This window comes from Mandrillus leucophaeus, unplaced genomic scaffold, assembly GCF_000951045.1.
Source record: "Mandrillus leucophaeus isolate KB7577 unplaced genomic scaffold, Mleu.le_1.0 Scaffold5, whole genome shotgun sequence".
Classification (NCBI taxonomy): domain Eukaryota; kingdom Metazoa; phylum Chordata; class Mammalia; order Primates; family Cercopithecidae; genus Mandrillus; species Mandrillus leucophaeus.
Genome location: NW_012105364.1, coordinates 5,658,046 through 5,680,093, shown reverse-complemented (window position 1 = coordinate 5,680,093; position 22,048 = coordinate 5,658,046). Strand labels below are relative to the sequence as shown.

Genomic DNA, 22,048 nt, shown 5'->3' with positions numbered 1-22,048 from the left:
AGGTCCCTACTGTTACTTCCATTACCAAATGAATAGGTTAGTAGGTCCCTACTGTTACTTCCATTACCAAATGAATAGGTTAGGCCCAAGAGGAGTTGCCTGACATAAAATAGTCTAATAGGACTAATTCAGTCAGGGTTCTGACTGCTGCTTCTCCTAGCAGTAACCTACAGTATCACAGCTGCTGAGAGGTAAAGCTAATCAGGCTTGAGCCTTAAAACGTGTATACATGTTCTGTGAGATAGATTGTGGATTCTTGATTCATCATGTTGTATTCTGATTTTGGAAAATAATGAAACAAGATAACATCCCATAGTACAGTTATACTGTACTTCGTACTCCTTTTCTACATAGAAACGGAACCCTTCTGGTTATCATCTCATTGATTCATAAGATTTTTCTGGTGGTAGTTGGGGGAAAGAGCATGAGGAAAGAGGGAATCTGTTACAGTTTACAGTTAGATAAATTGAAAATTGGTCACTTAACCATTTAGGGTTGAAGCTAGAGCTAGGATTTCAGGACTATTTTAGTAGGTTATTGGTTGTTCTCGCTTATTTAAACTATGACTCTGGGCTTTAGAGTATGCTGGCAATTACAAATATTTTAGAAACTCTGTTCAAGTGTGTTTGTGCGTATGTGCTGGGTTTCTCTAAATTTTCCTAGGAACAATCCTTAATGCTCTCTCAACTGTCATCATGAGTTTGTTACTCTGTGGCAGAAATGAGTATGGATTCAAAGAATAAATGAGTAAATGTCACTAATTCAGCAATAACCTTTCCACTGTGTTTGCAGAACTAGTAATACATTCTCTTGGTCTGGATCTGTCAGCCGTGTCGTATCCGCATAGTAGGACAATCTAGACAACTGATATTTTTGGTTCTTACCTGATAGCAGGTCCGTATAAGGAGTTCTTTGAGGCTGAGCATGGTGGCTCAAGCCTCTAATCCTAGCACTTTGGGAGGTCAAAGTGGGTGGATCACCTGAGGTCAGGAGTTCAAGACCAGCCTGCCAGCATGGCAAAACCCCGTCTCTACTAAAAATGCAAAAATTAGCCGGGCACAGTGGCAGGCGCCTGTAATCCCAGCTGCTAGGGAGGCTGACGCAGGAGAATTGTTTGAACCCAGGAGGCGGAGGTTGCAGTGAGCCGAGATCGTGCCACTGTGCTCCAGCCTGAGTGACAGAGTAAGACCTTCTGTCTTCAAAAAAAAAAAAAAAAAAAAAGGCTCTTGGAAAACAAATACATTTTGGCTCAAAGAAAAACATTGGTTGAATTAACTGTAACTACTTGACTACTGTTAAGAAAGTAAAATACTTTTTTTTCCAGCTTTTAGAATAGGGAAGTGGTATAAAGATTTTTTTTTTTCTTTGAGTCGGGGGGAAAAATGGTGAAGCCGGAAATTGGAATGCTTCCCTTAAGGGGAAGTTTTCAAATTTTGTTTTGCTTTTTTGTTTTCTTCTGACTCATTCTTAGAAACTAAAGAGGCATAGGGAGGGGGATCTCCTCTGGGTAGAGTTAGGACTCCAGTCTCAACCTCTCAAATCACTGCCAGCCAACCACCTGCTGCTTGGGTAGATTAGTAGGAGATGATGGAGGTATAAAAAAAGAGAAACTGCTAAATGATAATGTATGTATGTCATTCTTTTCCCATTCAAAATCCTAAAGCTGAGTAAGAACCCTTAAAGATGTTATATCTGGAACTGAATTTAAAATATGTGCAGAAGTGGGTAATATCAGGTATCATTTATTGAGTGCTTAATTACTGTATGCCAAGCATTGCACTAAGCACTTTACATATATTATCTTACTTATTCTGCTCAACAACTTGACTCTGACAAGTCATGTTCTCCTATTATATAGTCTTATGACATCCTGATTTCTGCTTTACAGCACACATTACAACTGTTTTTTTTTAAGCTCTAAATAACTAATTTTGTAACTAGTTATTTCTTTTTTGACTCACTGACTTGACTGAAAACTCCATGAAGGTAAGGACCATCTATATCTGTCCTGTATTTCCAGCACCTAGACTATGTCTAGCACACAATAGATGCATAATTAAAATTTGAATAAACAACTGAGTGTGTGAATGACTGAATACGTGAGTAAATTAACAACTCTTTCAAATAGATCAGCTCCACTTTATACACCCAGAAACAGAGACTGAGACTTAAATCAAAGACTGACTCCAGAACACATGACCAATATATTTGGCCATTGGGAAGCATAAAAGTCATCATGACTCTGAAAAAGGATTTGAGATTTCAGGATATTCTGAATATGAACACTTTCTTCAAAAGTAATTTTCCCATAAATCTGGATCAGGATTAGGGATGGCTATTTTTTTCTCTCTCAGGTGGTAGAAGCATGGTTCCCCTAAGCCTCTAATTTATTAGGTATTTCTGAATATTGATTAGTAAAACAGATGACTTCCCAGAAAGCTGTTTCTGGGTTCTGTTGCCAAAAGTACTTTGAGCTTTCACTCACCCTAGGAGAGAGAACACAAACTTTTTGTACAGATTAGCTCCTTTCAAGAACAAAAGTCTCTTTGGGGATTTACTAATTCCCTCACCTCCCCTGATGCCCATGTTCATTCCTGTTGCCTCGTGTTAGGACTTTGCTCCAGCTCCATGAGAGATTCTCAAGCCCCTCCTGCCCAAATGGTTTGTAGTGCCATGCCTGATTAACTGGGCAAGGTCAGACTTGCCTTTTACAGCCCTCCCAGAGATAGACCGTTTGCTAAGAAATCTCAGAAATGCCTTAATTCTCTGGATATAAGTAGATCAGAGTATCATAGACCGTAGGCACTCTGAGCTTTCACAGTTTTCTACCCTTAAAAGTGATGGCAGTACTTTACTCCATTGAGAGATACAAACCTTTTTCTAGAGAGTGTTTCTTAACCCCCCAAAAAACTTGGAGGTTAAGAACTATCTTCAGAAATTCAAACGCAAATCAGGGAAGGACGCTGCTTCAAATAATCTAGCAAGTGGTTAGTAACTACAGAATCCTGTGAAGACTAAAAAGACCCCAGCTAAGCATGTGAATAGCAGTAGCAAGCAGCTGCCTGTTAGCCACGATAAAAAGTTTTGGACCTTTCACACTCTAGTGTATGTTGCTAAATGGATTAGTTATCAGAGCATTTTATTGTACCAAAGAGGATTTATTCACTTATTTGGGAGTCTAAAATGCCTAACGCGGGACCCACTGAGGCCAGCAAGAAGGGAGAGCACATTGAATACTTCATTGTTAATGTCTAATTAGGTCTGCAGGCACAATTCAGCCTCATCAGAGTCCGTCTTAAAAAAGAAAGCTCTGTTATGTCAGACAAATACTTTTTGTGTGGTTCTTAATTACTTTCCCATGGATTCCTTATTTTCTAGGTCTTATCTGTTCAGTAATTGTACTAAAACACAAATTATATCAAATATTTAAGCAGCACACAGAGCAGAGTAGCTAGAATCCCAAAAATCCACAGGTTAATGACCATGATCTTGCATTAGGAACTTTCACCTAATGCTACCGTGGTGTAACCTTTCCTTTTTGCATATTCAAGGACCTCTGTATGTTCTGAAGATGAAGTTAACCCTAATTTCAAGTTAAGGCTATCCAGGAAGAATGTCTTTGGCAATCTCTTTCAGCTTGCGTCTTCTGGTCTGTGTATAGCATGTAGTTGCTTACCAGAGGTAAAAAATTTATATGGCGCTAGGTGGCTAGAGAAGCCTCAGTTCGCTCCGTGGTTTGGAATTTTAGAGGAAGCATTTTTTTATTCCCTGAGCGTTTTTTATTCTGTCATTCCAGCGGCTTCATATACAGATAGCTCTGATGATGAGACATCCCCCAGGGACAAGCAGCAAAAGAACTCTAAGGGAAGCAGTGACTTCTGTGTTAAGAACATCAAACAGGCAGAGTTTGGACGAAGAGAAATTGAAATTGCTGAACAAGGTAAAGAAAACAAGCACCTTTTCCTTCTTAACCTGCCTGTGTCTTTTTGTCTGTATTAATCCCTTTTTATGTCTGGGGTCTGGTGAAATTTCTATGTGATAAGAATACTTATAACAAAAGAAATATGAGTTCAGAAAACACTGGGGAAATCTGGCAAGTCTAGGAGGAACCCTATATTTGGAAAAAAAAAAGGGAGAGAGACTGGATAAGGACAGGAATATAGAGAATCAGAACCCTGGAACCTCTGAAAGCCCTTTATAAAGGAAAATTCAGGTTTAATGTCTTGATCCCTGGAGAAACCTAATCTAACCTGATCAGGGGAAGGATCTTAACTTAAGAAAATAAGTTTTTCTGTTTGTTCTTTTATCTCTTATTCCCTCTTCTTTAATATTGCTGTATTTATTGGGGCTTTTCAGAAATGCCTGCATTGATGGCTTTGAGGAAGAGAGCTCAAGGAGAAAAGCCTTTGGCTGGAGCCAAAATCGTGGGTTGCACACACATCACTGCTCAGACTGCTGTGAGTTCTTTTCTTTTCTCCTTTTAATAACAATAGTTAATAATAGCCATGAGCTACCGAGAGCTTACAAGATGCCAAGCACCGAGTTAAGAGCTTAACAAGTATTAGCTCATTAATCCTTATAATGGCCATATAAAGGAGCTATTCTTGTTTCCATTTTATAAACGAAGAAGCTGAGGCTCAGAGGGCCTAAAATATTTGTTTAAGGTTATACAGCTAGAAATCACAGAGTCAAGATTTTAACTTCAATATATAGTAGTCCTCCTGCTTTGTCTGTGGGGGATAAGTTTCAAGACTCCTAGTGGACACCTGAAACTTCAGGCAGTACTGAACCCTATATATATTATGTTTTTTCCTGTACATATATACCTATGATCAAATTTAATTTATGCAATTGGCCCTCCATATCCACCAGTTCTGCTTCCTGAGGATTTGACCAACTGCAGATCAAAAATATTCAGAAAATAAAATAATACAGCAATAAAAAATAACAGATAAGAAATATAACAACTATTTACATAGCATTTACACTGTATTAGGTATTATAAATAACCTAGCGATGCTTTAAAATATACAGAAGGATGTGCACAGATTATATGCAAACATTACATCATTTTATATAAGGGACTTGAGCATCCTCAGATTTTGGTGTCCATGGGAGTCCTGGAATCAATTCCCTGAGGATACTGAGAGACAGCTATAAATTCAACACAGTAAGAAATGAACAACAATAACTCAAAATAAAAGACAGCAATTGTAACAACTATTGACTGTAATAAAAGTTATGTCACATAAAGGAATTTATCACAGTACATAGCAGAAAGTCCAAAGGGAAGGCAGACTTCAGATGCAGGATCTCAGGGTTCCAGCTTCACCTCTCTGATTCTCTTGGAGCTGCCTCCTCAGTATGCTTACTTCACCCTCAAGCTGATAGCAAGATGCTTACAGCTATTCTAGTCATCACAAACTGACATGAAAAAGAAGAGGGACCATTTCTTCCTCGCTCAAGAGAAGTCCCTCCAGGATACTCCATCATGTCTCATTGGGCAGAACTGGATCACGTGCCTGTGCCCCATCAGTCCTAGCAAGGGGCTTGGAATTACCATGATTTGCTTACACCAGTGATTCCTACCTTACTCTCATCAGTTTTAATGTCCCCTTTTTATTAAAAAACATTTTTTTTTGCAGTGTCCCTGAATTATCCTGAAGTGAAATTCAGATATAACATGTCTAGGTACATATAATCTTTAAAAAAAATCAATATAAAATCTTAACTGAAATATGAAGGAGGAAAAAAAGAAAGTACAATACTTAAAATAATGTGTATTTCAATATGTAAATACTCGAGGACAACTATAGTAGAACAATCAGATATTTGTACTATTTCACAGTATTATTTGAAATAGTATTATTTGAAGACAGAAAGAATTGTGTTATTGATTCCAGAGCATCAGAGCAGCATTGCCATGATTTTCTGAAATAGTAAACAACTTTTTGTAAACTTCTGAACAACAAGAACAACAAAAAGTATGAGTTTTCTCTTCATTTATATAGCTGTTACATTCCTGGAAAAACTATTGTTTTGTATTAAAACTACAAAACTACTTTTTGCTAATTTGTAAAGTGGAATTAGGTTCGAGTACTCAGATAATTGTAGATAGGTTTTTCACCCATGTGAACTTTCGTTTTGACATTTGAAAATTGTACCAGCTACAGACACAGTTTTTTGTTGAGACACTTTCAGAATATAGAGATTCCTGGTCCTGCCCACTGAATGCCAATAGCACTCTCCTTCCAATTATTGTGGCAACCAAAAATGCCCCCACAATTTTCTAGATCTCCTCTTTTATCACCAGAGATGCAGTGTATATGGAGTTGCTAACCATAATGAGACCACTGTAGGGAAATTGGAATATTGAGCAATGGTCTGGAATCTTTTATGGGGATCCAAAAGATCTGGGTCATCTGTGTGGCTAGATCAGCTTTCCAAAGATCATGTCTCCCAAAGCACAACACTTATGTGGTCACATTCCTGATTCAGAACATTAGAGATTCCTCAAGGTACAGACAGCTACTATTAGCATCTTCACTATGAGACTTTTCTGGGTTATATGTTCTCTGAGGAAAAGAGTACCTTGACTGCCCAAAATTAATATAATAAATTGAAAAGCTATCTATTTTGGAGCTACAGACTAATGAATCAAGACAGAAACACTCTTGAATCTTTTTTGGCCTGCTCAGTCAGCGACATGAGACTTCAGTGTGGTAGCTTAAAATAGTAAGTGCTTCTCTACTGTCTCATGTTGCTGAATTACATCTAGTTTGTTTTTTATCCTTAGGCCCACTGAGCATTACCACCCTTCATGGTTCCTTTTCTGTTTTTTTCCTGAATGGATTAATCACAATTAGCTTACCAATTTTAATATTTATTTATTGTTTCCACCCCACATTTTTTTCCTTTAAAAAATAACTACAGGCCGGGCGCGGTGGCTCAAGCCTGTAATCCTAGCGCTTTGGGAGGCTGAGACGGGCGGATCACGAGGTCAGGAGATCGAGACCATCCTGGCTAACACGGTGAAACCCCGTCTCTACTAAAAAATACAAAAAACTAGCCGGGCGAGGTGGCTGGCGCCTGTAGTCCCAGCTACTCGGGAGGCTGAGGCAGGAGAATAGCGTAAACCCGGGAGGCGGAGCTTGCAGTGAGCTGAGATCCGGCCACTGCACTCCAGTCTGGGCGACAGAGCGAGACTCCGTCTCAAAAAAAAAAAAAAAAAAAAAAACTACAAAGAAATTTTGCTTTGTTTGCCAACCTAATACTCTTTCACCCTTATCTTAGTTCATTTGGGCTGCTATAACAAAATACCTTAGACTGGGTAATTAATAAACAATAGATATTTATTGTTCACAGTTCTGGAGGCTGGGAAGTCCAAGATCAAGGCGCCAGCAAATTCAGTGTCTGGTGAGGGCCTGTTCCTCATAGATGGCGCTTTCTATGTGCCCTCACGTGGCCAAAGGAGAAAACAAGCTTCCTCAGGCCTGTTTTATAAGTACACTAATCCCATTTGTGAGGGTAGAACTCTCATGTCTAATCACCTCCCAATCACTTCCGTAATCACGTTTTAATACCATCGTCACCTAGGGGGTTAGTTTTTAACATATGACTCTGGGGGGGGGAGAACATACATTCAGACCATAGCATTCCCCAAATACCTTAGTGTATATTTTCTACAAACAAGGACATTTTCCTGTACAACCAGTATAACCATCAGAAGTAGAAAATTAACATTGATTCATTATTACCATCCAATCCTTAGATCCCACTGGAGTTTCACTTGTTGTTCTGATAATATTTTTGTAACAAAAGAATCCAGTCCATGGTTATATGTCACATTTAATTGTCATGTCTTTTTAATCTTCATTAGTACAGAATACTTTCTCAATCTTTGATTTTCATGACCTTGACACTTTTGAAGATTACAGATGAATTATTTTGTAGAATTTCCTCAATTTGGATTTTTCTGATGCTTCCTCATTATGAGATTCAGGCTATGCATCTATGATGGAAATACAGGGAAGTGATACATCCTGTCAGGTGGCACATGATTTCAGTTTGTCCCAGAAGTGATGATGTTCACTTTAATCCCTTGATTGAGATAGTGTCTGCCAGGATTTTCCTCTGTAAAAGTTATTTTTCCCAGTTTATAATTAATATGTTTTTTAGACTGGGTGCGATGGCTCACGCCTGTAATCCCAGCACTTTGGGAGGTCAAGGCTGGCAGAGATCACTTGAGTCCAGAAGTTCAAGACTAGCCTAGGCAACATGGTAAAACACCATCTCTACAAAAAAATACAAAAGTTATCTAGGTGTGGTAGCATGTGCCTGTAGTTCCAGCTACTTGGGAGGCTGAGGTGGGAGGATTGATTGAGCCCGGAAGGTAGAGATTGCAGTGAGCAGTGAGCTGAGATTGTACTGCACTCCAGCCTGGGTGACAGAGTGAGACCCTGTCTCAAAAATAAATAAAAATAGAATTAATATGTTTATGTGAGGTAGTACTATGAAACTAAATATCTCATTCTTTATCTTTGATTTATTCATTATTTTTATTTGTATGGAATCATTGTTTCCTATTTTATTTAATAGGTTATAATCCATTACTATCATTACTTACTTACATGATCATCTTGTTACCAATTTGACCAGGGAGAGCCTCTTCAGTGTGGCTTCTGTGACTTGTCTTTTGACATACCGCTTTCATTCTTTGAACACTTCCTTGCTTTTGGTACAAGATCACCTAAGCTTATCTTGAACATTCCATGTCCTACTCTTGGAATCAGCCATTTCTCCCAGAATGCCTGGCTCCTTTTAGTGGATCTGGGCACCAATGTGCTGTTTGGTTTTGAAATGTCATTGTTCCCAGATCCTCTTTTTTTCCTCTCCATAGATGTAATTGGAGTTCCAGAAGGCAAAGAGGGAAAGAATCCATAGATTCCCATAGATCCCATAGATTTTAAGCACTCTGTTCTGATTTTTTTCTGCCAGTCTTTTTCTTTTTGTATTTCAGTTCAGTAATTTCTTTTTTTGTTGTTTTGTTTTGTTGAGTAGTGTCTCACAGTGTCACCCAGGCTGGAGTGCAATGGTACAATCATTGCAGGCTCATTGCAGCCTCAAACTCCTGGGCTCAAGCATTCCTCCTGCCCCAGCCTCCCAAGTAACTGGGACTACAGGCATGTACCATCATGCCCGGTTAATTTTTTTAATTTTATGTAGAGATGAGATCTTGCTGTGATGCCCAGGCTGGTCTCAAACTCCTGGCCTCAAGCGATCTCCTGCCTCAGCCTTTCAAAGTGCTAGGGTTACAGGCATGAGCCACTGTGCCTGGCTCAGTTCAGTAAATTTTATTGGTCTATCTTCAGGTTCACTGATTCTGTCCCTGGATGTGCCCAGTCTGATGATAAACCTGTTGAAGGAACTTTTAATTTGACATTTTTTTTTCTGGCATTTGTATTTGCCTTTTTTTTTTTTTTTTTTTAAGACAGAGTTTTGCTCTTGTTGCCCAGGCTGGAGTGCAATGGCGCAATCTTGTCTCACCACAACCTCCACCTCCTGGGTTCAAGCGATTCTCCTGCCTCAGCCTCCCGAATAACTGGAATTAGAGGCATGTGCCACCAAGCGGCTAATTTTGTATTTTTAGTAGAGATAGGGTTTCTCCATGTTGGTCAGGCTGGTCTCAAACTCCCAATCCCAGGTGATCCGCCCACCTCAGCCTCCCAAGGTGCTGGCCTTTACAGGCCTGAGCCACCACACTGGCCTGTATTTGACTTTTTATAGTTTCCATCTCTTCTGAAATTTTCTATCTATTCATAGATGTTGTCTGTCTTTCTCAACTAGATCCTTTAACATACACATATTACTCCAGCCTGGGCAACATAGCAAGACCCTGTGTCTAAAAAAGTAAAAATAAATAACATAAACATATTGATCATAGTTATATTAAAGCTCCTGTCTGATCAAACATCTGGCTCATTTGAGAGCCTGCCTCTATTGTTTACTTATTTCCTGACAGTGTTTTTTTTGTTTGTTTGTTTGTTTGTTTTTTTACTTTTTATATGTCCTGACATTTTTAATTGAGTGGTAGTATATTAGTTTTCATTATAGTCATGAATTGGGCTGGATTTAGAGTTTGTTGTACACCAATAAAGGCTTCAAATTCCTCCAGCAGTGGACTGCTATAACCTTGTACTTTGAGGTTACCAAAGGACATTCCTCAGTATTTCTGCTTTACCCTCAGTTTTCAGCTACTTCTGCACATGTGTGCCACAGAAGTGTCCTCTTTTCAAGTACCTGTCCCATCTGCCATACTAGACTGCTGCTCCTTGTTTCCTGGGGCTAAGCACACGGTGAGGGCAAGTGGGGTTCTTGGATCTCTGGTGCGGTCTCAGTCTTAGGCAGACGTCTGTGAGGGCAGGGTTTTCTCAATATTCCTGCCTCTCCTATCTGTAGCAGCCAAACTTTGCCTTGCATCTGTGGTGGGTCTTGGGCAAGACATATTTTCCTGCCCTTCCTGGAGAGCTAGAGAGGTAGCAGATCCTTACTTTGTATCAGTGAACTGTCCTGGGCCCAAAAGTTTTTCCTGTGCCTCTCCCAGAGGCAGAGAGTTTTTGCTTCTGCCTTCCTCCAGAAACAGTGGATCTTTGCCTGGTCCCTAATAGCAGGCCCACTTCCTGCTCTTCCTATAGCTTGAGGCTTTTGCTTCCTATGAGAAAAGAGTATAGGGAAGTGCCCAGGTTTCATGTCTGTTTCTGAGCACAGCCAATCAGTTCCCTGCCCCAGTCTTTCTTTTGAGCACTGGGTGGAAGCCTCTGGAAGACAGCCTGCATGTGAATGGGAAATCTACTTGTGCCTGGAGCTTCAACAAATTCCACATTGACACACTTCCCCACACCCAGCCTTTCCTAATTGTTCAAAAGTTTAGCTGACATTTTCTTATCCTCATCTGTGGCAGCCATTTCTTCCTCACATGCGCTGCCAAAGGTAAAACAGTCTTCCCTCTCTCTTTAAAACGATGTGTCACTCTTTGGAGGGCAGTTCACTTCGGTGCTTTACGGCCTCAGCTGTGCTTTACGGCCTCAGCTCTTTGATGGGCTCAGGAAGAGTTTGGCTTTGTAGATTACCCAGTTTTGGGGGTTTGTGTGTGTGTGTGTTTGTTCGTTTTGTTTTTTGTTTTGTTTTGTTTTGAGACGGAGTCTTGCTGTGTCACCCAGGCTAGAGTGCAATAGTGCAATCTCGGCCTCCCAGGTTCACACCATTCTCCTGGCTCAGCCTCCCGAGTAGCTGAGACTACAGGCACCCGTCACCACGCCTGGCTAATTTTTTTGTGTGTTTTTAGTAGAGACGGAGTTTCACCATGTTAGCCAGGATAGTCTCGATCTCCTGATCTCATGATCTGCCCGCCTCAGCCTCCCAAAGTGTTGGGATTACAGGCGTGAGCCACTGCGCTTGGCCATTTGAGACAGAGCTTTGCTCTTGTTGTCCAGGCTGGAGTGCAGTGGTACAATCTTAGCTCACTGCAACCTCTGTCTCACCGTTTCAAGCCATTGTCCTGCCTCAGCCTCCCAAGTAGCTGGGACTACAGGCGTGCGCCACCATGCCCGGCTAATTTTTCTGTATTTTTAGTAGAGATAGGGTTCCCCGTGTTGGCCAGGCTGGTCTCGAACTCCTGACCTCAGGTAATGACCCACCTCAGCCTCCCAAAGTGGGATTACAGGCATGAGCCACCATGCCTGGCCATGTGTTTGGTTTTTTGGAGACAGGGTCTCACTCTGTTGTCCAGGCTGGAATTCAGTGGCACAGTCACGACTCACTACAGCCTCCATCTCCCATGCTCAAGCAGTCCTCCCACCTCAGCCTTCCTAGTAGCTACCCAGCTTTTTCATGTCATTAAGGTGGGAGCTTCTCTTGTAGCTTTGTGTATTCTAAACAGAAGCAGAACTGTAAATCTGTGTTTTTTAAGAAAAGTTTTGGCTCTGAAGTCCTTGATTTATTAAATCTTATGGGGAGGCTTAATTTAAATTGGTAAAAACATAGAGTCAGCTGGAGCCTCCCTCTTCCCATGGCTTCCCCCAATACTTGCCTTCTTCTTAGAATACTGAAGAAGTTCTGTAGAGCCCAATTTGAAAATCACTGGCCTAAGTCATTCCTGTTGTATTTTCTGATTGTAAAATATATAAACTTTATCTCCTTGACTAGTTGTTTGGCCCAGGCTTGCTCATCCCCTGCTTTGTCTTTTTAATACAGGTACTTATGGAAACTCTAGGTGCTCTGGGGGCCCAGTGCCGATGGGCTGCCTGCAACATCTATTCCACTCTCAATGAAGTGGCTGCTGCTCTAGCAGAAAGTGGTAAGAGCTTGTTCTCTGTGCCTTTGGCTAAAGTAAGTCTCCAAAAAGTTCTGTTGTTTCAGCATAAATCTTTAAAGAAGGTTGACAATAAAAGAACTATCTTGGAAGAAATAGATCTCAATTCTTGATGAATTTACTTTTTCTGGCCTTCGCTTGTCAAATATGATCTAGTTAACTTTGCCATTTTACAGTTGACAAATATCTACCTATGTCTGATATTCCATTGTTAGGTAATGCTTTGTTTTGACTCACTGATTTACTAATAGCAGAGCACTAGTGAACACTACTCATTGAGGTAACATGGATTACAGGAGAAAATGCTTCAGCCTTAGTTTTGTGACCCTATTGGTTTTCCAGCAAGTAATTTGCCCTGATTTAATGTTTGGTGTTTCTGCTTCAGGAGTAAAGAGGACCTGACCTGGCAGATTAATATTTGATCACAGCATCCACTAGTAGTTGATGGACAAAAGAAATAGAGAAATTTGGACTTTGCCAGCCTCTTGCCTTTACTCTTTGGCAGTACAGCTCAGCGTTTCATTTGTTCTTTCATTTTAATTTACTTATTTATAAGATTTTATGGCTGTATATATGATAGAAAAATATTTAATACTTTATTAATACAAATAGTAAATGTGTACCCCAGTGAATACGCATTCATTTCTTTTCCTTTTTTTTAAAGTAGAGACAGAGTCTTGCTCTGTCACCCAGGCTGGAGTGCAGTAGTGCAATAGTGTTTCCCTGCATCCTTCAATTCCTGGGAACAGGTGATCCTCCCACCTCAGTCTTCTGAGTAGCTGGGACTTTAGGCACATGCCACCATGCCCAGCTAACTTAAAAAATTTTTTTGAAGACACAGGGTCTTGCTCTGTTGCTCAGGCTACTCTCAAACAGCCGGCCTCAAGTGATCCTCTCGCCTCATCCTCCCGAAGTGCTGGGATTAGAGGTGTGAGCCACCATGCCCAGCCCATTTTTTTTTTATTTCTTAATTTAATTTCTATTTTTAATTTTTATTATTTTATTATTTTTATTTTATTTATTTATTTTTTTGAGACAGAGTCTCACTCCGTCGCACAGGCTGGAGTGCAATGGTGTGATCTCAGCTCACTGCGACCTCCGCCTCCCGGGTTCAAGCAACTCCCCTGCCTCAGCCTCCTGAGTAGCTGAGATTACAGGTGGCCTCCACTACACCTGGCTAATTTTTGTATTTTTAGTAGAGACGGGGTTTCACCATGTTAGTCAGGCTGGTCTCGAACTCCTGACCTCAGGTGACCCGCCTGCCTTGGCCTCCCAAAGTGCTGGGATTACAGGCGTGAGCCACTGTGCCCAGCAACCCCATTTCTTTTTTTTAAACAAATGCTTACTGACCTACTCTAAGAGCTGTAAGGGCAAATGAGGCAATGTCTTTACCCTCAGAATCTTATATTTTGGTGAGGAGATAATACACATATATAAATAATGATACAAGGACATATATGATAAATGCCATGACAGATTATAAATCCATATTCACTACACAAACAAGAGGCTTAGAAAAGTTCAGATTCCCGCTTTGGGAGGCCGAGACAGGTGGATCACCTGAGGTCAGGAGTTCAAGAGCAGTGTGGCCAACATGGTGAAACTCCGTCTCTACTAAAAGTACAAAAATTAGCCGGGGGTAGTGGAGGGCACCTGTAATCCCAGCTACTCAGAAGGCTGAGGCAGGAGAATCGCTTGAACCCAGGAGGCAGAGGCTACAGTGAGCCGAGATTGCACCACTGCACTCTAGCCTGGGGGACAGAGCCAGACTCCATCTCAAAAAAAAAAAAAAAAAAAAAAAGGCCGGGCGCAGTGGCTCACACCTGTAATCCCAGCACTTTAGGAGCCTGAGGCGGGCAGATCATGAGGTCAGGAGTTCGAGACCAGCCTGGCCAATATGGTGAAACCCCGTCTCTACTAAAAATACAAAAATTAGCTGGGCGTGGTGCCACGCACCTGTAGTCCCAGCTACTCAAGAGGCCGAGGCAGGAGAATCACTTGAACCCAGGAGGTGGAGGTTGCAGTGAGCCGAAATGGTGCCATTGCACTCCAGCCTGGGTGTCAGAGCGAGACTCCATCTCAAAAAGAAAAAGAAAAGTTCAGATTCCTTGAGCGCTCATTTCCAGCTGGGTTAATCAGGCTTCGTTAGGAACATGACACTTAACTGCGCTATGAATTACAGTAACGTTTTAGCAAGTGGAGAAACACTTTTTTTTTTTCTTAATAATAGGGTGGGATGATTAAAGTATAGAAGCAAAAAAAATTAAAGTGTAATTGGGAAATGGTGAGAATGCCAGTTTGAGTGGATCAAGAAGTAACTGTTTCTGGTTTTTCTTTTCCCTCTAGTCACTTTTTTTTTTTTTTTTTTTGGAGACAGAGTCTCGCCCTGTCCCCTAGGCTGGAGTGCAATAGCAACGATCTTGGCTCACTGCAACCTCCGACTCCCAGGTTCAAGCCATTCTTCTGCCTCAGCCTCCCCAGTAGCTGAGACGACAGGTGTGCACCACCACACCCAGCTAATTTTTGTATTTTTAGTAGAGACAGGTTTCATCATGTTGGCCAGGCTGGCCTTGAACTCCTGATCTCAGGTGATCCACCCACCTCAGCCTCCCAAAGTGCTGGGATTACAGGAGTGAGCCACTGTGCCTGGCCCCCTCTCGTTACATTTTAAACAGCTGTCATACTTTTGTCCATTCTACTTGTCCTCATTGGGCTAATAAGAGCAGAATGACCATCAAAGACAAAGGAATGGATAAAGGGGCTGAAGGCAATGCCAATCAGTGAAGAATGTCAATCCAAGGATTGTAGCAGAATGAGAGAGTTGGAAATTAGGAACCAGAATCTTCTCACTAAAATTTGGCGATCAGCCTCTTTTGGTCTTTAATGGTTTCTCTTTGTTCCTTTTTTTCTCAGGATTTCCTGTTTTTGCCTGGAAGGGAGAGTCAGAAGATGACTTTTGGTGGTGCATTGATAGATGTGTGAATGTGGAGGGCTGGCAGCCAAACATGGTGGGTCAGATTTCTGCTAATACAATTCTGTAGGAGTCAGGAATGGAGATGGGAGGAGGTTATGGCCTGGGAGAGGGTTTCCCAACAAGAAGAAAGGAAAATGGCTTCATTTCTATCTGACGTACCTGGATTTCCAGCAGAACTAGATTCTTATGCTATGGGTACCCCAAGAGTATTGAAGCTCTTATAACCTCAAAGTGCCTTAATTATTGGTTCTAATGTTGGAAGCATTTATATTCATTAGAAACATTAAAGTGCTGCCCAGGATTCACACGTGGCTGGTTAAAAAGCAAGAGTAATGAGTTTCCATTCCCTGCTACTGCCTACTCCCCCACCTTACAACAACTAAAAAACCCAAACAAACCACCCCAGAGCTCTCGAGATGCTTAGCCTTCTCTCTAGAATCCATATACTTGTCATGTGAGTCAGGACTAGAAAAAAAAAATAAAAATAATAGAGTTCATATAATGCATTTATAGTAAACCTGAAGAGCTTCCAAGTTCAAGTTTCTTCTCTTTATATTCGTTCCCCACATTTAAAAAGACAACAAGGCAAAGTTTTGGGGTTGTAATTTTTGCTTCATTTTTATTTTTGTGTTATTCTTTAGATCAAGTCTTGAAGCCTGATAGCACATTAGATTTGCAAAGAGGCAAAAAGCTACACAAAGGGCTGGGTGTGGTGGCGTGTAATGCCAGCACTTTGGGAGCCCAAGGCAGGTAGATTCCTTCAGCCCAGGAGTTCGAGACCAGCCTGAGCAACATAGGGAGACACTGTCTCTACAAAAAAATACAAAAATTAGCAGGATGTGTTGGCATGCACCTGTAGTAGTAGTCCCAGCTACTTAGGAGGCTGAGGTGGAAGGATCACTTGAGCCCAGGAGGTAGAGGCTGCAGTGAGCCGAGATAACACCAGTGCAATCCAGCCTGGGTGAGAGAGTGAAACTGTGCCCCCACCCCAACCCCCTCCCTAAAAAGCTACACAAACTATGAGATGCTCCTATTTTGCAAATAATTCTGCCCCCTTCCCTTGGGGGAGGGGGCAGAAATTAGGGAATGTGCTGACAAAAGAATCCCTGAAGCTCTAGTCCAACCATTGCTTGCTGCTGAAGGCTGCAGAGCAGGCCTCACTTGGTGCATGGCAGAGAAGTAGCTTCTTTCTGAATTCTGTGATCCAGGTCACACTGCACCAGGCTTGTTTGAGGAAGCTGGGTTAGAGCCTTCATATCCTAAAGGGGTGGGGGAGCAGAGTTGACAGTGGCTGTAAGATGAGTCAGCTCGTTCCAACAGTTTTAATAGTGACACGAGGGAGTGTGACTGACAGTTGCTAAAGCAGATATGCCAGGGAGTTTCTCCTGGGAATAAAACATTGATTTTTAAAGTCAGGAACCCAGGGAGGACATTAGGATTTACCTGGAGAACATTACAAACTGTAGAACCAGCACAAACTGCTAGGAAGGTTAATAAAGAGAGTAAGACAAGGACAAAAACAGTTGTCAGCCCAGAAAACAAGACCCATACCTCTTTAGATTCTGTCAAGATTTAGTACTTTTCCTTACTTCCCACCCTTGGGAAGATTTCCTGATGACAAGAATTTCCTGCAGTAGATTTACATGGTGAGAATTATGGGCAGAGTTCATTAAGTAAATCTTAGAGGCAGCAACTACCTGTCTGTGTCATATCTTCCTTAAAAGGGAAAAGTGGATGAGAATAGTGAGACTTACAACACAGAGTTTCCAGTTGTTCAATCTCTCTTGTCTCTTATCTTTTCTGTAGAAGGGAAAACTTCATGAGGGATTCCATACATGGAGAATGGGAGAGAGAAACTCAGAAGAGCCTTTTGCTTTCTTGGGGCATCTGTTCTGGGGGTTTCTACTTGTAGTATGGAGCAAGTACAAAAGCTTTGATGAGAGTCCTAACTTGAATTCTGGTTCTCAAGCAATGTTTGAGTGAGGGAGAGAAAATAGGTCAACAGCAAGAGCAAAAGAGAAAAAGAGATCAGGTAGTAGACATGAGGTTGGGGATTTTGTGTACTCTGGGGTCCAGAATGGCAGTTTTGGCACTTACAGCAGAGTTGATAATTGATGGGACTGCAAGATGGGTGCATGTCAGCAGAGGGCAACCCAGTTCTGTGGGACTTTCCAGGAGGGTGGGTATAACAATTTGCAGAGTCCTGCTAAACACTTCTGACAGCCTAGCGAAGGACTGAAGTATCATAGCCTCGTGCCTGATAGTGTTCTAAGCTGGTTTTTCTTTATCTTTATAATTCAAAAGCTTTTCTCTGCTGATGAAAGTTCCAGTGGGCACAGCACTGTGTTTATCTTTAATCCCAACCTGAAATAGTGATAGATGAGCTGTTCAGAAGCATGCTTGCACACCTACATGCTGCACGGTTCCCTGGTTATTTTTAATTTGGTTTCTACAGAGTGTGAGGTTGTGCTAGGCAAAAACCCTACAGTGCTGCCTGATATTTTGGGTGGGAGAGTGCCTATACTTTGGGAGAAGAGAAGGTTAATGGAATACAGTTTTATAAGCCATTGTTCCGAGAGGGAGACTTAATTATCTGACCATTTATTGATTGATTTTTCTTTTTTTCTTAAGAGGCTGTGTAAACTGAGGCCTCTTATTTAAACTAAGTCTTGACTGAATATATTTAAAGTCCATTTAGGCTTTCTGAATACCTATAGTAGATTCAAGATCTAGTGGCCTAGATAACCACAAGTTATCAATCCATAAGAAAAGCCTCAGTTAGTTGCTGTATATTTTGATGCAGTAGATATATCATAGGGAGGGTTGTTTGGCTGTGCGAATTAAAATTGGCCTTTCTCCTCTCATTGTCTTTTAGTTCAATATAATGACTATTTGGCAGATTATTGCATTTACTCTGGCTTTAAGTTACTTTGCATAACCATATGGGAAATTTTAAATATCTGTAAATTGCTAATTAGATTGGGATGCAAGACCCAGAGAAGCACTGAAGCCTTGAGGCTTCAGCAAAGTGAATGATGTTATTGATGCTTACTATTGCAGATCTTGGATGATGGAGGGGATCTTACCCACTGGATTTATAAAAAGTATCCCAACATGTTTAAGAAAATCAAGGGCATAGTAGAGGAGAGTGTTACTGGAGTTCATAGGTAAGATTTGACATGGGCATACCTGGTTTTATGCAGTCTAGACATAAAGTCTTATAAACACATACCTATAAAACACGTGTTAAAAATTGGAGCCTGCTATGAGGTAACGACATTTCAACTTGCTGTGAGGTGATCAGATCTCAGCTTGCTTTGAGGTGACCAGATCTCTCTTGTTTTTTTTTTTAAATTAACAACACAAATAATGAACCTAAAATAGTGAGAAGGGGGCAGGTGGGAGAACAAGTGAAGTCCTCACATTTTCTAGTGATTGTAAACAATTACTTCTTGTCCTTTTTGGACACATTTATTCATTCATTCAACAAATATTTATTGAACTTCTACAATGAACGAGGAACTGCTCTAGGTGCTAGGAATCTAGCAGTAGACAAAACAGACAAAAAAAACTCTGCCATCTTAGAGCTTACATTCTTACATGGAAAGCAAGGACATATAGGGTTCTGCTTCTCAAGTGAGCAATAATTCTCTGAGTAAAATTGGAATTATTTCAGTTCAATTTCTGTGATCATTTCTATGATTTATTTCACCCATAAAGAACTAAAAGGATGAAAAAAAAGTTTTAGGGAAGTAAATTCTGAACCAGCCACCGTCACTGCTTCAATACATTATCATCTTTTTGAATGTACAAAACAGGTCAGGAATTCAAGACTAGCCTGGCCAACATGGTGAAACCCCGTCTCTATTAAATACAAAAATTACCCAAGTGTGGTGGCGCGCACCTGTAGTCCCAGCTACTCAGGAGGCTGAGGCACAAAAATTGCTTGAACCCGGGAGGCAGAGGTTGCAGTGAGCTGAGATCATGCCGCTGCACTCCAGCCAGGGTGACAGAGTGAGGCTCCGTCTCAAAAAAAAAAAACAAAAAACAAATTGTGAGTGTATTTGAAAGTTAAAATTGTTGCAGTAGATTAGTGGGATTAAGCATGGTTTTTAAAGTAGTACTTAAAGTTACTCCTTTTATAATTAAAAAGATGAGTGAAATTAATACACAGTTTAAGCTGGGCATAGTGGCTCATGCCTGTAACCCAGCACTTTGGGAGGCCAAGATGGGAGGATCACTTGAGTCTAGGAGTTTGAGACCAGCCTGGGCAACACAGTGAGACCCTGTCTCTATTAAAAAAAAGAAAAAATGCTGGAAGGCTGGGTGCAGTGACTCACCCCTGTAATCCCAGCGCTTTGGGAGGCTGAGGCAGGTGGATCACCTGAGGTCGGGAGTTTGAGACCAGCCTGACCAACATGGAGAAACCCCATCTCTACTAAAAATACAAAATTAGCTGGGCATGGTGGCAGATGCCTGTAATCCCAGCTACTCAGGAGGCTGAGGCAAGAGAATCGCTTGAACCCAGGAGGCGGAGGTTGCAGTGAACCGAGATCACACCATTGCTCTCCAGCAGGGACAACAAGAGTGAAACTCCATCTCAAAACAAACAAAACACAAACAGCCAGGTGTAGTCTCATGTACTTGTAGTTCTGGCAGGCAGTGAGACCAGTGCAGATTTAGTGAACATTGTACCCAGTAGGTAATTTTTCAAGCTTCAACCCGCTCCCACTCACCCACTTTTTATAGTCTCCAGTGAAGGCCTTAAAATTTAAAGATGGGTCAAGGATTTTCCCCACATGACTTTTGAATAAAATCTTTATTGTGAAGCTGTATATGCAGGCTCTAGAAAGATATTCTTTGTTTCTCAGTGGCCACCTAATAGGATGAAACTAGTCATGTCTCACGCTCTCATGCCTACCCAATCATCGTGTTTCTGGGGCCTGCTATGAAAGCAATGGTAGATTGTAACGTTCCGATGTTTTTTGTTCTTGGCTTCCCTCATCCTCAGGCTGTACCAACTGTCCAAAGCTGGGAAGCTGTGTGTTCCAGCCATGAATGTCAATGACTCAGTCACCAAACAGAAATTTGACAACCTCTACTGTTGCCGTGAATCAATTCTTGATGGGTATTGTTTATTATCTTTGAGATGAACTTGTGTTGTCAAGTTGAGATTCGAAATTTTTTGGCTTTGGTTATTTCTGGAAAGGATTCATGTAGCACCTCTGGATAATGTCTCCATTAAGCCAGAGCTTTGTCACCTCGTAAATTAAAATTACATTATTTTTATTTTCTCCTTTGTATCTTTTCTGTTTCTAAATATTATATTTTCAAAACATTATCTAATAAATGTATGTTGCTTTTATGCTTAAAAATTACTATGTTATCTACATCTTCTTCCTTTCTGCACCACTTGCAAGAAGGGGGGAAAAAAAGGAAAAAAACCCTTACATATAGGATTGGTTGGATGGCAGGGAGTGAGAAAATATGTATTTTATTCAACCTTTCTTTCTGGTCATTAGTTTCTCTAGGATAGAAATCAGACTTTCAGTGTTACAGCTCTTTTAGAATTTGTCTAGCAAATTTTCTGGTGAAGACCAGAAAACCCCTTTAAAAAAAAAAAAAGAAACCAGACTTTCTTTCAAAATGAAAAACAAACCAACCAAAAAACCCCATGAAAACAAAGAGATTCAATCTAACCTCAAGGCAGAAACAAGAGATTTTTCTGATTTAATGTGTTTTTTCCCCTAGACTTAAAAGGACAACAGACATGATGTTTGGTGGAAAGCAAGTGGTAGTCTGTGGCTATGGAGAGGTGATGTTTAACCTTTCATTTATTAGGTGTTTTAAATGGATTTTGTTGAAATATTCTGGAATTTTTTATTTGTATGGACATATGAGTACACTCGTTACCACTTTAGATGAGAAAAAGAACTTCAGAGGCCCTCTGGTTAAAGTAGTCTTTCTTTTTCCCTTTGCATTGCCGCCATTTTTCCTTAAGTTGATTTTCTGACTTGCTCCAGTACCACCGTTTGTGATGTTCTTTTTAGCTTGTGTTTTGATTATGAATCGTGAGTGTGGGTGTTCTTGTGCACATGAATGCGATAAGCAGGAGCCAGGGGTTTGTTTATGAGCTGTATTCAATTATTTGTTCTTCTTGTTTTCCCCAAGTATGAATCTATTCAGTGAAATTCCTCCCGGGGGTGGAAAGAGGGGGTGCACTTTCCCAGAAGCTTTGAGAAATGGTTTTCTCGGTGACTTTCCTTAATATGTGTGCTCTCTCCCCTCTTCAGGTGGGGAAAGGGTGCTGTGCTGCCCTGAAAGCCATGGGCTCCATTGTGTATGTAACTGAAATTGACCCCATCTGTGCCCTGCAAGCCTGGTAAGCCTCTACACTACCATCTCACTTGCAATCTTGGAGCTGTCTCCAAAGAATGGCCTGGTTGATGCCACACTTTATTTTAGAGGAGCCCAGATCCTCGGAGAGGCTGCTACTAACTCTAAGCATCTGCCTTTCAAAAAGATCAAGGAGCTCTGCTTGGAGAGAGCAGAGACTATCAGAAAAGTGAAAATTTAGAAATCCTGTGGAGATAGTAACAGGGATTCTGTCAGCCAGAGAACAAGTAGCCCCTTACTTTCTCCATGTGTAATACTTGGCTTTCAAATAATGATCAGAAAAGAAATTGGCAGGCATCAGATGCCTT

At 41.1% G+C, this 22,048-nt stretch overlaps 1 protein-coding gene across 2 annotated transcripts in view; it reads left to right on the top strand.

Moving 5' to 3' along the window:
• The window catches only part of AHCYL2 (adenosylhomocysteinase-like 2), a 63,251-nt gene that overhangs the window by 17,889 nt on the left and 23,314 nt on the right, over positions 1-22,048 (top strand). For both annotated transcript variants that reach the window (XM_011995883.1, XM_011995881.1), the window contains exons 3-10: positions 3,797-3,940; positions 4,357-4,457; positions 12,253-12,355; positions 15,284-15,378; positions 18,405-18,511; positions 20,356-20,472; positions 21,096-21,159; positions 21,638-21,726. In XM_011995883.1, coding sequence (XP_011851273.1) covers positions 3,797-3,940; positions 4,357-4,457; positions 12,253-12,355; positions 15,284-15,378; positions 18,405-18,511; positions 20,356-20,472; positions 21,096-21,159; positions 21,638-21,726 — 820 coding nt within the window. The remainder of the gene's footprint in view (positions 1-3,796; positions 3,941-4,356; positions 4,458-12,252; positions 12,356-15,283; positions 15,379-18,404; positions 18,512-20,355; positions 20,473-21,095; positions 21,160-21,637; positions 21,727-22,048) is intronic.